The 15,361-nt window shown below is 36.4% G+C and overlaps 1 protein-coding gene across 1 annotated transcript in view; it reads right to left on the minus strand.

Moving 5' to 3' along the window:
• LOC104513603 (protein unc-13 homolog C-like) overlaps positions 1 to 15,361 on the minus strand; it is a gene marked incomplete at both ends in the record, with an annotated part of 59,891 nt that overhangs the window by 14,229 nt on the left and 30,301 nt on the right. The window contains 5 exons of the mRNA XM_010157019.1: positions 4,902 to 5,030; positions 5,952 to 6,041; positions 7,423 to 7,491; positions 10,008 to 10,158; positions 13,935 to 14,098. Coding sequence (XP_010155321.1) covers positions 4,902 to 5,030; positions 5,952 to 6,041; positions 7,423 to 7,491; positions 10,008 to 10,158; positions 13,935 to 14,098 — 603 coding nt within the window. The remainder of the gene's footprint in view (positions 1 to 4,901; positions 5,031 to 5,951; positions 6,042 to 7,422; positions 7,492 to 10,007; positions 10,159 to 13,934; positions 14,099 to 15,361) is intronic.

Here is a 15,361-nt window from a genome sequence, read left to right on the forward strand (position 1 = left end):
ATTTAGAGAGGCTAATCAAAGCAAACTGCAAAGAGCTACCATTTAAACTACTTTTAAAAACACTGAGTATGTTCACAACTAAAGGGGCTGGGTTGTGAATTAACTTCAGTCTCACAAAAATCAATATTGATTAGATGGTTTCTCATGAGATAATCTGTATTTGAGGCCTGGGTATAGTTCAGGTTTGTTTTGCTCATTGCTCTTATCCAATCTTCACCAGGATTCAGACTTCAGCGCTGAAAAATATTTGGGTTTTTGGAGATCTAACATTAACTGACAACAGTTCACTGATCCACACCTAGAGTTAACAGAAACAGTTGAAAAGTATACAGCTTTGGATAAAAAACCCAGTTTATTTGCTCATCTATTCCAATGAACACAGAACTATCCTTCCTTACTTCAAGGTTGAAGTTCTATGGCTTTTCCTACTTTCTCCTTTACCAGAGCTCTGCTGCCACTGGATGATGAGGCTGTTCTCTTGACTTTCTAACCAGAGTTTTCAGACAGGCTTCTAACAAGCAAATTTATCTTCAAGAACTGGTCTTTCTCTGACAGAGAAGTCTCAGAATGGGGTATTGAAATATCACAGCAAAAATGCATCCTTCTGCTGTTCTAAAGTACTTTATCAAAGGTTTTTTCTATTACTGTGACTAACATGCTGCCATCAAACAATGCAACAACATAAGGAGAGGCCTCGGAGTACCCTCTGTATGTCAGATTTGAAGAAGTTAGAACCTTTCCACTGCATCTAAAGCAGTACGTAAATATAATAAAGTGCCTCACGACAAGTATTTCTTGGCACTAAAATTTGCATGCCTGAAAAATAGGACTCCCTGGAGTAAAGAGCTTTCACTACTGCACAACTTTATTTCCCCCTTTATGATACAGAATGTGTTCGCATGCTTCATGAATCAAATCTTAATGTATATCTGTACAAAATTAATGGTGTACTGATTGTCATTTCTACTGCAGAGAGGTACACCTTCAAAAGAAAGTAAATGGCTTGGGTTCCCAAATCCCAAATGGAAAAGTGAGCAGGAACCCACAGATGAGTACAGCAAAACTGCACCATCTTTCAAAGTCTCCATCCCCATGCGAGTCTACAGCATCTTGTTAAAAAGAAACTCGGATTCCCAAATGCTAGGATATTATTAGTACATTATCCACCTCACCTAAGGTGCTATCCCTCTAAGCAGAGATAAATGGTGAGGGAAGAGCACTGTGGTGCTCCAGCTGTGAAACACCTGGCTCCAGAACTAGTTAATTTGTTCCTAGCTCCTTGTCCTCTGCACCACACTTCTCTGTGACAACACACAGAGCCGAGTAACAGACAACAGAAAGGTCTCCAAAACCAGATAGAATTTCAGTGTTATTCTGCTGAGCAGGTGTCAAACGTAGAGTATCCCGAGTGTTTTTTCCCATTTCACTGGTGCTATGAGTCATTCAAAGATTTGTACTGATCAAGAGCTCTTCAGAGAGCAGGAAGTTGTATTTGCATTTTATTGGTTTCATTCAGTGGAGAAGACTGCAAGAAGAGTTACTGAAGTGACTTCAGTCATTGTCAGCATCAGCCATGATTTCAGAATTTTTTTGCTTTCTTAAGAAAACAGCAGTGACATATTCGTAAATTGAGTCAGAAAGTTATCAAAGTTCTTCCTAAACTAGTGTTTCAGGGCATTCTTTTTTTTTTTTTTTTCAACAGCTAGCTCTGCAGTCAGATGAGCATTAATTAAAAAGAGTAAATACTACATCTGCTGCACAAGGCATTAGGTAGTTCCTCATAAGGGTGTTTTGTCTCCAGTAATGAGGACGGTAATATACGTGTCAGTGAGACTGTCAAGATGTCCTGGTTTACTATCAGTAGTACTCATTTGTTTTTGTCATAAGCTGTTCTTTGTATTCTGGTATGAAACTGTTATATGACGTTTTTGCATACGGTTAGCATTTACCACGCTTCACCCCAGGAAATACTGCTGTTCCCCAGGGGTGATATTTTGCTGCAAGATATCTGCTTTATAACAGTGATTTGTCTCTCTGACATGAAGGTAGAGAGTAATAAAAAGAGAAGGTGGGGATTGCTGATCATATGTTTGATTTACTTGATGCTCTTCTTATAGTGATAAATTTCCCAAAATTGAGTTTCAGTTTGAGAACCATTGATTTTGTCATTTGTTGTTCTAATTTCACCCCAAAACCAGACAATTTCACATGTTCAGGCATTAAACATTTTATAGAAACACTGTGGCAGGAATCTGAGAATTTTAGGTTGATGGAAAAAAAAAAAGCAAATGCAGAAGGTGGCTAACGTGAGTTACATGCGGAGATAGTATATACAACATGCAGGAACCTACCGCTTCTGGTCTGATGGAAATACTACTCTAAGTAGACTGTATAGGTTCCACGCTTTCACATCATCCACAACATGATTCAGGCAAGAAATGAACCACAGTAAAACCCTAAGCCTGCAGTGGGCCTTGGCAGGACAGCAGCTTTCCCCTGAGTGAGAGCAGGTGGTGACCTACATACGTCTTGTTGCTTTGGGGTCCATCGATTTTAGTTCTCACTACTCACAGTACAAATCTCAGCTGTGCAGCAAAAACATGAACCACCCGTGTTGCACCACCATGCTAGGACGGACTCCGTCCCTCCCTCCGAGAGGAGGAGGAGGTCTCATCTGATGGGGAAGTAAGGAGGGAAGAGAGAATGGTTAATGAAGAAGGCTTAAGGAAAGGATCTGGTGTAATCAGACTAATTGTAATTTTTAATTACAATATTACCTACTTCTTCATTATTACAGCAGTGATACCACAAGCCATTCTGCAGTGCACCTGGACTCAGGGGAAAACCTCCAGAGCTATAGGTTCCAACAAGCTGTATACTTAGCTGTTCCTAAAATTAAATGCACATGCAAAGATAATGGTAGCAAACTAGATGAGGATAATGCTGAAGATGCTTTCCTTGTACTCTCCTTGTTTCCTTTCCTTGTCCTCTAGAGCTGATGCAAAATTTAGGTAGTAATTTGAATTATTTTACTCATCTATTAAAGTTAGATAGGTTAGATTATATGCCTCAGAATTGTCTCCCACCTGGTGTGAAACAAAGTTTTACTGTTATTCAGATTATATGTGATTATTGTTTGAATACTGTTAGTGACGGGTTATTTTGAATGTGGTCTATTTATCTTAATATGCTTTTTGCACATTCTCACTAAATTTTCATGTACTTGCTAGTGATTGTAACCCTGTAGACATTTGTCTGCTTAAAGTTTCTACATATAGACTCACTTACTGGTAACCTTGCTGAAAGAGAATAGAAAAGGCATATAAGTTCAGTGAAATACAGTTAATTCAGTTTTCCAGCTGAGTGAATGTTTGTGGATTTTTAATTTTTTTTGTTCCTCCCCAGGACTTCACATTTCACTATCATTAATTAGGGTTGTGTAAGAGAAAAATAATATAATGACATTGCCCATCCTGCTAAAAAAAATGAATTTGGAGAAAGGCATCACTTCAAACTTGTTTTACATTCTCTACCAAACAGAAAGGCTTCAATGTGCTTGTGTTTTTAAACCATCTACTAAAATAAACAGGCTAAACTATTTTATAAATTCCCAGAATAAAGTAGTGAAAAATTTTATATTGAGAGCAGCTATTGCAGGTATCGCAATGCTTTCCAGAGGTAAGACTACCTCACTTTTAACTGTTTGCTAACATCTAGCATTACTAAACCTGGCAGACTGGTGTGACACGCAGTCTAGCAACAGCTCACACTATATTTATCAGACAAGATCAAAGTGCTGCAGAGTAAATATTAGCAAGAAAACAGAACAGTTTGTGAGGCAAATAGATGTGATAGCTGAAGCTACTCCTACTGATTTATAGTGCTACTCACTTTACAATCTGTTGGAAGATAAAGACATACACATACACTCAATGTGGAGTGCCTGTGGGTGCTGGTGAGAAAAGCTTGGGAGGCTAGAGAGGTTTTCTCACATAACAGGAATCCAACATTAGAAAATAAATTTTCATTTCAGAAAAGTTGAACATACAGCATGTAGTGTCTCTCCTGGAATATAGGAATTCATATTTTGGATCCAAGTGAAATGTACTTTCAGATAAAAGTTGATGTCTTATATCCTGTAGTATGACCGTTCTTCATCTATTACACTACAGAGCAAATGTGCACTTGCCAGACAACTTAATTCATCCTTTTCAAGGCTGGGATAGTCACCGAAACACCGTTTTCCCAGTGTACCACCCAGAAGGCAAAAGTAAGGAACACAAGATAATGTGATAAAGCAGTGACGTTCCTTTTACAAAGTTGTATACTTTTGCAGATACAAGGCTTTGGCATGGCATTTGAGATAGAACAAAGACTATAATTATTTTGCATTGTCAGTTCAGCCTTATTGACTAACATTAAGAAATGTTATAGAATTATCCTCTACTTTCTTGAAGCAGTTACTTAACCCTGGGTCCAAGTATATATTATGGGTGTTAAAATATAAGGAGAAAAGACAGTATATAATTTTCAGAAAATTACAATGCTTCTTTTCCAAAGCTACTGAAGTAAAATATTAGATTTTAAAAAAATATTTTCCAATTACAGATCTTAAATGAACAGTAAATAATCTAATGTCATCTTCCCTAAAGCCACTGAACAATCTTACATTCACGACCAATTTCATGACTAAGCTATAATTCAACATGTTCATTTTGAAACTTATTAAACATTTTGGTGTTCACGTGGGTTTATGATATATTGCTCTTTCTCCCATAAATAAAACAAAAATAACGCAAGTGTTTTGATATGAGGGAACATTGGAATGCTTTGTATTTACTTATGGCAAACTAACAATGCTGAATGAGCAATAGCATAAAACAAGTTCATATTGGTCTTACCTGATCCACTGACTGGAAGTAGAGATCATAGCAATTGTCAAAAATGTATTTATAGGTTGAGTCGAGGCAGGCTCTTACACAGTCTTTCACCACACTACTGGCTCGAGGTGGGCTCTGCAATTCGAGGACCTAATAAAATATTTCATAAATGGTAGTGTCAGAACTAGATTGAACACAAAGATATCAGTGTTACAATGGGGATAATACAGGATAAAAAGTGTTGAAATATAATAATGCTAAAATATTTTAAATTATGTGACTTCAGGTGGTCTTAGTTTAAAGATGCATTAAACCACATACTTAAGCAAGTAGATTGAATCACTAAGTTTTATTTGAATGAAATTATTCATATGATGAAAGAGACGCATGTGCCCAAGGGTTTACATCTTCAGGTTTTCCTGGAGGTGGAAATAATTAAACCATAAAATTACATGCTTTTTTCTGAAAAAGGTTATCAACCAAATAGCTCTTCATGTTGTAAAGCAAATGGTTCAGCTTTTTATTACACTTTATTATACATTAATTTGAACTTCAACCTAATGGATTATTTTAATTCACTGAATGTAGTGCCAAATGCAGAGAAATCACATGCTTCTGCAACAAACATTGTTTTCTGTTTCCATATTTTCATCCAGCAATATCAGTGTGTACCATTCCATTCTAGACATTTAGACTAGACGACCAGATATCAACATCTGGAGTGCTGATATCTGGTGTCACTAAGGCAAGTAGAGTTATCAGACCTATTTTTGCTGTTTGACATGGGATATTATGATACTATCAGGAAAACATTATTCTATGAGACACCGGTTACTAAAGAGTTCAACTGAGTTTGCTTCATGTGACTTAACTTTAAACTCATTAAAAAGAGAATTCTTTTATTTCCTTCAGGAGATGTAAAAATAATTCTTAAAAAAAGGAAAAGACAGTTGTTTATTTTTCAAAGATAATAGTTTTTACGACATTGTTAATGCTAGAATATCATTTTCCTGGAAAATATAAGGCAACAGCTTTTTTTTTTGGAGACATTGTGCAAATACAGGACAATACCTTCATTCTAAAAAAAGTAATGCTGGTAAGCAGGTCCACAGTTGATTTCAGATCTTGGAGTCTTTCAGAATTGCTGGCAGGAAAATTATCCTGGTGAATCAGGAAGAGAGGAATCATGTGAAACTGCAGTTACAGGTAAGATCTTCGAACAGCTAGGAAAAGACTCTCTAGGAAAACAAAGATGCTGCTTGGAAGGATTAGAAACATTCATGTGTTACCTGAATTCTGCCTCTGGGAAAGTTACCAACGAGTATCACTTTCACATGAATAGGAACACCTCTGATAATGGTCCTGTATTTGTAATATGAATGATTTAAAATATTGCGATATTTCCTTTCCTTTCAAAATATTGTGAAAGTCTGGAAAGTTTTGCTAATGACAGTCATTTATGGGTTCTCCATGTTACATAAATCACTCGTAGGCATAAATGCTGTAGCAAGCTCAATGAAGAAACGATACATGAAATTTTTGCTATGATCCCTAAGTCAACAGGAGGATTGATGGGAAATAGTGTTATTTAAATGCCTTCATGCTAATGAAACATCGGTCAAATATCCTCATGCTCCAATATTAACTGGATAACATTCTTCAAAATTAAAAGATCCCAGCGTGAACACATCTGCTGCACAAAAGATATTGTCCTAAAAACTGAGTATGTGCAACTTCTATAACCTCTAATGCCTTGGGGTTCTTTTAAATACTGCCTTTCTCCTTCATTTTTAGAAAGCAGGACAGATGAATAGAGAAATCCTTGAGTTTGAGGCTGCGATTCCTGGAAGCTGAAAGGAGAGCCATAGCTGATAGAACCCTCATTGTTTATGTATTATTCAAAAGTTTTAGTATCCAGTGGAATGGAAAATAGAGGGAGTTCAGAACAGTATGATAACTGTCAGGTATTCAGTGTATACTTCTTTCCTGAACAACTGGGTTTGGAGCATACTCTGTGGAAAGAGCTTCCATGAGGTAGAACTGAAACTGGAATTTCTACCACATAGAAAAATGAGGAGTCAAGTATCTTTCAACATTCCTAGGATGTTAGCATGGAAACTGTAGCAGATATGTCAGTCTCAGAATAAATACAGCAGTAACTGCAACTTGCACTCCATGAGTCAGTGAACGTAATTCCCCAATGAATTAACTTAATCAAGTTATGGATTAATTTAATCAAAGTTGTTGAATCCTGCTCTTTCTTGAGTGCCTGCTCATCCCTTGACCCATTTATAGCTTTTGGAAAGGAAATAATAACTTCTTTCAAAATGAAAAAATATTGTTGTTAAACTGCTTAAATTCTGTAAGTTTTTACCTGAAAGGGATACGTTTGGGATCTCATGTCAACACCCCATATTTTATTCTCTAAAACTTCTTTAAGCAGATAAAGCCCATATTCACACAAACACCACCAGCTACCTCCCTCTCTGCCCCCCCCATCCCCCATTTGAATTGTCATCTGGATAGATTTTGTTGCACATACCCTGTATTTAGATAAATCAATCCTCAGAGAATTGTGTAATTGATCCAGCAGCTTTATGAACTTTTCCCTCTGTAAAAAGAAAATAAGAACATGTTGCGTAAGAATTTGCAGGTTTCTGTAATCGGTGTGTTTTGAGAATGCGGTTTCAAATTCTTAACTTATATAAAAAATATATTATTTTCCATTGTCTCATATAAAAATGCTGGTCTATCTTCTTTTCAAGGTCAGGCAATGTATCTTTTATCTCTTTATTTTCACTTTCTATCCTATACTGAGATTTACCTGGTTTGCATTCACACTGTGCAGCTATGCAATAAATTAGGGAGGTGATACAGACTTTCCAATGCAGCATTTTCCTTTCTTAATGACTCATGCATTGTTAAATGTCTCAAAATGCCTAGAAATTGAAAAGTATTGACTGATGTTGCTGACCAAAACTGCAATAACATCAATTCAGTATGAAGTCCAAAGTTTTTATTTATGTTAGTAAGGCCTATTAAAACAGACAAGATTGTTAAATTTTTACATTTGCCTTGTAATTGCTTACACACTTGAAGAAAGTACTTCCCTCTCTCTTTAATGTGTAAGACAAGATGGCCATTTACAGCAGAATTTAGTGTAAAAGTATGATTGAAAATTATACCTCAGAAACAGTGGCTTTTGTAAGAATAAGCTAAGTAATACTGTGCAGTCACAGCTTTTCAAATGTGGACATTAACTTGTTAACTTGATAGATGAAGGTGCAATGAAAATACTTTGCCGTCAGATACCCAGCTGAGTTGTGCCATTCTTGAGTAATACTAATGAGAGTTTCTAATTACCAATCTTCATGTTAGATCATATTCCATAGTCCACTGCACAAAACTGCTGAAATCCTTGCTTGTTTATGTGAAAGCAGCAGGCTTGTGGAATTAGCAAGACCTGATAGCTCTGAGAATGTATGACTATCCACACACCATCCCTGAAATATGATCAGCACTAATATGAAAATAGAGTTCTTCGCGCAGTCTCTCATCAGTGGAGCACTAACCTACACCAAAAGCCACTAATTTGGCACAGCTCCCTTAAGGGATCAATCAAAAGGAAACTGTTCTGTCATGTTATAAATCTCCTGAAATATTCAGTCAGCCAAATCCTTCCCAGCTGTAGCCTGAGGACGTGAATTTGAGATGTTCTTTTTGATGAATGATGTGCAGCTATCCACTAACAAATGCCTTTTGACCCAAGAGAGAAAAATAATCTGATATTTTGCCTATAAGTCAATTGTTTGAAAAAAAGCTCTAAATGTCTATTAATGATGCTTACTACTGTTTTTCCATCCATCTGTTGAACTATGAATTGGATTGAAATTTGCGTCAAAGGTAAACTGGCATTAACATCAGAGAGAGGACTTAATCTCCATCCAATCTGAGGATAAAAGTAGTTCTGATCGTTAGAAAAATAGGGGAAAAAAAAAAAGAACAGAAAATCCAGCAAAAACATTCTAAATTTCAAAAGCCAGATCAAGCTCAAAAGTCTAATAAAGCTTGAACATTGAAAGAGTAGCCTTGCTTCAACAAAGATGTAGTGTCATTCAATAATAAACCATCTATTAGCTTATAAAAGAAAACCTGAATAAGAACAGAGCAATATTGTGCTGTCATGATAATACTATAATTAAATCATAAATATTCTGATAGGGCTTTTCATCTGTAAAACTTTTTCACTTTATAGTAATGAAGCATATATATGATCTTGTTTTCATAGCTACTGTTAAACAAAAAACAGCTTTGATAACAGCCACACAAAAAAAAAGAGGAAAGAATAGATGCATTTTTCAGCATCAAATTTTATTCATACTCTATCTATGACTATATCATGTGTAATGGTCCAGATACGAAAGCAACCTGTTTGAATTATTGTTCTCCCTTCTTGTTCTCACCAACCCAGCAAAGACAGGTAAACACATCAGAATACAGAGTGAATGTTAACTTTATTTTTTAGCATGGTCAAAGACCAAGAACTCCGCACTGTGAGACACTTATCCACAGAAGGAAAGTTAGCAACAACAAAAAAAGTATTACCACATCCTAAAGTGCTGGTATTTCTCCTAAAATTTCTGATATCTAAATCCAGGACTTGGACAATGCACCAGTTTTTCAGCAAAAACGAGTCCATCATGATACGCTCTTATGAGAAGAACAGTGTTCATGGGTAGATCCATTAATGTGAGTTCACTGATGAGACAGCCCAAGAAAGCAACTGCAACTGATACTGAGTCTACTGCAGTTCCTAGTTTGCGAGCCCCACGGCGATAGAAACAAAAACTGATTGTTGAAGATTTTAGCATTACACATGTGTGCCAGTGCTTCTGCCCCTATATGCCTTACATATCACTGTTTAAGGAACTGAACAGTATCTTCTCTAGCTTTTAGAGTGATTGATTATAAAGATTCAGGGTAAAATTTTCAATAGCTAACAACAACTCTTACTCTTTAAAATGACAAGCTTCTTAAAAATTTTTGAATTTACAAGTGAATATGGCATCATATATTAGAAAAATAAAGATGAGGACTAATATTGTATTAAAAAAAAAGTCTGCTTACCCCAAAGTTAGTAGCAGCAAACCGATCTGAGGCAGACACATTCGTTGCTGCTGTAGTATGAGCGTAGAAAGCATTTATATTGGCCAACAGTGTACTCATAACAGCTGGAACACCAGGGCACATATATTTAGAAGATAGACAGGAAAAGTGCCTACGATTCAAACAAACAGAGAGTTATTAAAGATGGCAAAGATTCTGCACTTTCTCTCACCACAGCTTCTTTTCCACTCCAACGATGTAACTTTCAAGCTACATCATGGGCAGTTCTGCAGATGCATGTGAGGAAAATCCAGGCACGTTTGACATAATTGCCAACTTGTTGCACATGAATATTTTCAAATTGAAGACATCAGATTCACATTTGCTTCTTAGTAATTAGATAACCGATGATTTAACTATCTTAATTGCTATTATTATCAAAACATTCATTATTAAACACAAACTTAAAATCAAACATGAACTTCTTACCCTTAAGAGCCACAAGAGATCTTTACTCTAGTGGAGAAGGATTTACCTGATGCCAACAAAACCATCCAAACCATGCTTATATTTTTGGCTACATTATTAATGAAAGGTGAGGTATCAAGCAACTTCTGGGTCAGCTTGACTTAATTTATTAATTTAATTGAATTAATTTAGGCCATAATGGAAACTGTTCCACTTTAGGCCAGTAAAGTATAGGTAATCACTCTGTTAAACCTGAACCAGCCAAATCCAAACTGTCAAGTGACAGTTTATGTCAGTTTTTACTTTTCTCCTTCATTTCATTAAAATCGTAACATTCACAGAACCTACTAAATTTATCACGTGCAATATGGCTCATGACTCAGAGTGCTAAGCCAGTTGAGAAAGCTACAAGCTATGTAGCTTCCTTCTGCTTGCTAAAATAGATAAATTGAAGAGGAAACTTCCTTCCTTGCTTTTGTAGGTCTCTGAAAACAGCAGGCAACAGCTTGAGTTATTAAGTTTCTAATGGACACAAGATGTCACAGCAATCATTGCTGAGTCTCACATATTTTAGACTAATACTGCATTCTGTAAGCTCGAGTCACGTGTCTAAAACCAGGCCCGCTTTCTTCAGTTTTCTTACTATGCAATTTCCTGACCAACACACAATGCCTGCAATTCTCCCAATCTTTTGCTAGCGTGAATTGGCAAAGAAAGGCTAATTAACGGGCTGTACCCAGTAAGCAAATACTATCAATGAAAATCACTTTAATGGGTGATTTGTGTGCTTTTTGCAACGCTGCTGCATTAATTGAAGACTAGCAGGAGAACAAGATCACATAGTTAATGTCCATTAACCTGCTGGAGCAAGAACTATGTCGCTGATTTAGAAGCATTAGGTTCTACCTGTGGTGTCAGTCAGAAGTGAAGACCTTAATAGAGCTTTTATTGCACTTGACTCCACTACACAAATAAATCCAGGATGCTGACGTTATGTATAATTCTAGTGTCTAGTCAAACAATGTTTCAATATGTGCTCTGCTTTTTGTCTTCTAAAGAGAAATTATGTTGAAAGGTGAACGAGAGGAAGAAAATTATTTTTTCTTGGTGGTGTTGATATGGCTTAATGCATGTAGGTAAATAAACTTTTAGTACCTTTCCTTCAAGACATTGAATTTACAGCATAAATGACCATCCATCACTGCAGTCATCAAAATAAAGACCAGCTAGATCACTAAGCTGTTCTGCTTTTGTTAATTTGTTTTCTGTCATATCTATTTTCTTTCCTATTCTCACACATAACACGCTTTGCTTTCCCTAAGTATACACCTATCATTCGTGTAGCCAATAGCGTCTATTTGGCTGCTATCCATCACAATAAAAAAAAATTATGTTCTGACCCATAGAAGAATGGCTGTAACTGACTTTCATTTCTTTGCCCTGTACAGACTCCAGGGGAGTGGAGAAAAATAATGATTATAAGAAAGAAGAGTGAATTATGGAATCTATACAGTCAAGAGTTTTCAAAGAGCTGCAGTTACTGCAACACAAGCAGGCTTTATGCTGTATTTTGGCTTTGGGTCAATAGTTGATTTTCTGTTCATGTGAATTCCAAATCTGGTAACTTAAAAGCAGATCTCCTTGCAGTTGGAATCCGTATCTTGAGAGTAAGACACTCCTTCCAGGCATCTTTTAGGGAAAAACCGTCTCTGTCTCCAACAGCAGGTACAGTCACACCTGAATTCATTCCCTTTATAAGTTTAATGGAGAAGGTCTCCTTGGGACAGTGACAGATAAGTAACCACCTATGTGATATCTTTTGGGTTGATATCCGCATTCCAGTAAGTCTTTGGTAGTGCACAGGTAATTGTCTCTTGATCTAGAATGAAACACTGACTCATATGTGATATTCTAAATCGCAGAAAATGCAGAATTTCTTTGCTGATGGTGTTTGACAGAGGAATAGAGTTTGAACTTTATGTTTTAGTTGGTCACCTATTGGACTGATTTTCTGTGAAGCAGTCAGGCACTAAAAAATAAACTGATCTAAATTCTTTTTTATCTTTGCTGAGCTGCCACAGCTGTGGCTGATGAGTAGGCTTAGTGTATTTGGAAAATCAAGTCTATGTTTCTGAAAGATTATTTCTGTGCTCTAAAGGAATCAATACAAATAAATATTAAACTGAGAGCAAGAAACAAGTCATCAGGGAGGATCATAAGGTGACAAAGAGGATCATAGATGACAAAGCCACCAGCATGAACCTGACATGATAGACAAGTGGGATGGTTTATTACTGTAGCAGAACATGATGCCAAATTGTTCTAGAAAGTAGTACTTTAGGGAGGCTTAATTAGATTTACATTGTGTTCAGAAATGCAGAATGGCATATGTTCCTACCCCAGCACATTGTACCTACCCATACCTGAAGGGGTCAAGACTGACTATTATTAAGTGGCACTGAGACTTTATATAACAGGTAATTTTAAACCAGCAAACAAATATGAAATTTAAAAATTACATTCAGACAAAAAGAGCACCTCATTATCAACACCCTAAAACTCACTTGAGCCTGACACTGTGCATAAGCAGCATGTGGAGGATGCTCTCTGGGGTCTGGATCATGGGCTATTAAAGCATAGTCAGTTTTGCATTTACAAATGCAAACATTTAATTTACAATGTTATCATGAGACGCGCAATATAAATATTCTGAAACCAGATTCTCAAGCATAAAATGCTTACACAATATTCCTTGGGGCCAAGTGATTACATTCAAAGTCTCTGTTGTATGGTAGAAAATTGCTTTTCTTTTAGTAGGAGCACATTGTTATCAAATAGAATCTGATCATTCTGTTTTCCAAATGAAGAAGCTGTACATTTTCTCCCAGACATTAAAGTTCCAGGAGAAAAAGGTGATCTCACAAGTAAAAACAACAGATTACAGTCCAAAGGAAAGTTTCCCATGACAGATCTAGTGCCTTCACTGCTCTTCTCTCCAAAGTCTGAATGCTCCTACAGACATGTCTGCAGATGAATCAGCAAATCAATGTATATGAATATATATTCTTCTCCAAGTAGCATTCGAGATTGCATTCATTTTTGATTTTATTCCTAACTTAAATGGGATGTGGCCTTACACAGTTTGTGGCCAATCCCTCAAACAGGGGTTGCTCCTTATACAACATTTTAATATGTAAATGGACATGGATATGAGGGCAATGAAATCTTAGCTTTTATTTCCTATGACCACCCATATTGAATTCACTTTCTTATTACACCTGCTTTCACATGCCTCGTTTGCAATCATCCACAGCAAGGAAATTTGATCAAAAAGGTACAGAATCAGATAGACAAAAATGATAAGAATTTTGGATCAGGAACTGGAGAGTGAAATGGAGAATGAAAGCATGAAGGCTTGGAACTCCTCACTTCCCTCAAACACGTTCTTGACAGTAGAAAACCAGACATGATACTACTTACGTCATAGCTTGATAAATATATTCAATTCCATAGCGCATTGCAAATTCATCTACAATTTCTTGTGCAGCATCATCAAAGTACACCTTCCAGGCTTCATCACCTCTCACTTCAGGAATTTTTACGACACCATTCGATTTAACTTCCGTCAAGTAATGGAATAGGTTCTAAATGTAAGAAATGTTTCAAATAGGAATTTTTTGCTTTTAAGTGGCATTCTGAAAGCATATCCTACATAGCAGTCATCAGCATGTTCATTGTTAGTTTTGAGGCTCGTTTTTTATTGTTAATTTTTCTGAAGACTGGCACTAGTCATCATTTGGTAAACAAAAACTCCAAGACCCTAAGCACATTTTTTGTAATGGAACTCTGGTAGTGCAGGCATGTGATCGGGCACGTTGATCTACCTCCTTGATATAAGGTCATGTCAGTCAACTGGCACAGAGAGACGGAAACATAAACTTGTACAGAAACTTTCTCTTCACTCTCATATGCCCTTGCTAAGGAATGAAATTGTGATGTTATAATCACTCACTATACGGTGCTTCCACATTATATCTCTGGCCAATAAATTATCTAAGAACTGTAAGTTACAGGAAACATCATAAACATCACAGAAGCCTCCCAAGTAGTGGAAGGCATGCAATAAAGTTTAGGTTTAGCAACCCTAAAACCCTAGGACCAAAGCTAGTATTTGATTTGAATGTTAATGTAGAATGCTTCCAAGATCACCTAGCTCCATATGTATCCACAAACCATGCAGCAGATTTGATTTCCCATTTTCAGTGACCAAAAAAACCCCTCCAAGACTTAGAAATAATTTCAGTTTTGGTAGTTAGCCCCTATCTGTCTTGTGGATTATTTTAAAGCAACAGATTTTTGCCATTTATTTCACAGGTCAAAACATTTGCAATATCGGGTCAAAATCTATGAGCACAGATGCCCTGAACATTCAGTTTTACAAATGTTGATCAAAGAGGTTTTGTGGATACATACTAGTCCTGAACGTTCAGCCATATGTTATCTATCAGCTTTCAGAAAATATGTGTATTTTTAGAATGGAACTTCAATGCAGATCACTGTTGGAGGGAAGAGGAATCAAATACAAAGAAAATATTTCAAAAGACACACTGATTTATCAGTGACTATCCTTTGTTAACATTGACAAAAGCAATCTAGACAATAGGAGAATGAAATTTTATATTGTCTGTGCTTCTCCTGCTTATTCTTGCTGCCTCCAAAATAAGAGTACGTAGTGGGAAAGAAGTCCTTTACAATTAATAGCTATATTTCTGTAACATTCAGAAATGGTTTTACCTTCTTGACTTTAGCGTTATATAAGGAGCATCAAAATGCTAAAACAAAACACTGTACAGGGAGAACTTAACTACCTCCACCTCTACTTTTTTCTAACTCCTTACTAGCAGGAA

Source organism: Eurypyga helias, unplaced genomic scaffold, assembly GCF_000690775.1.
Source record: "Eurypyga helias isolate BGI_N326 unplaced genomic scaffold, ASM69077v1 scaffold11618, whole genome shotgun sequence".
Classification (NCBI taxonomy): Eukaryota; Metazoa; Chordata; class Aves; order Eurypygiformes; family Eurypygidae; genus Eurypyga; species Eurypyga helias.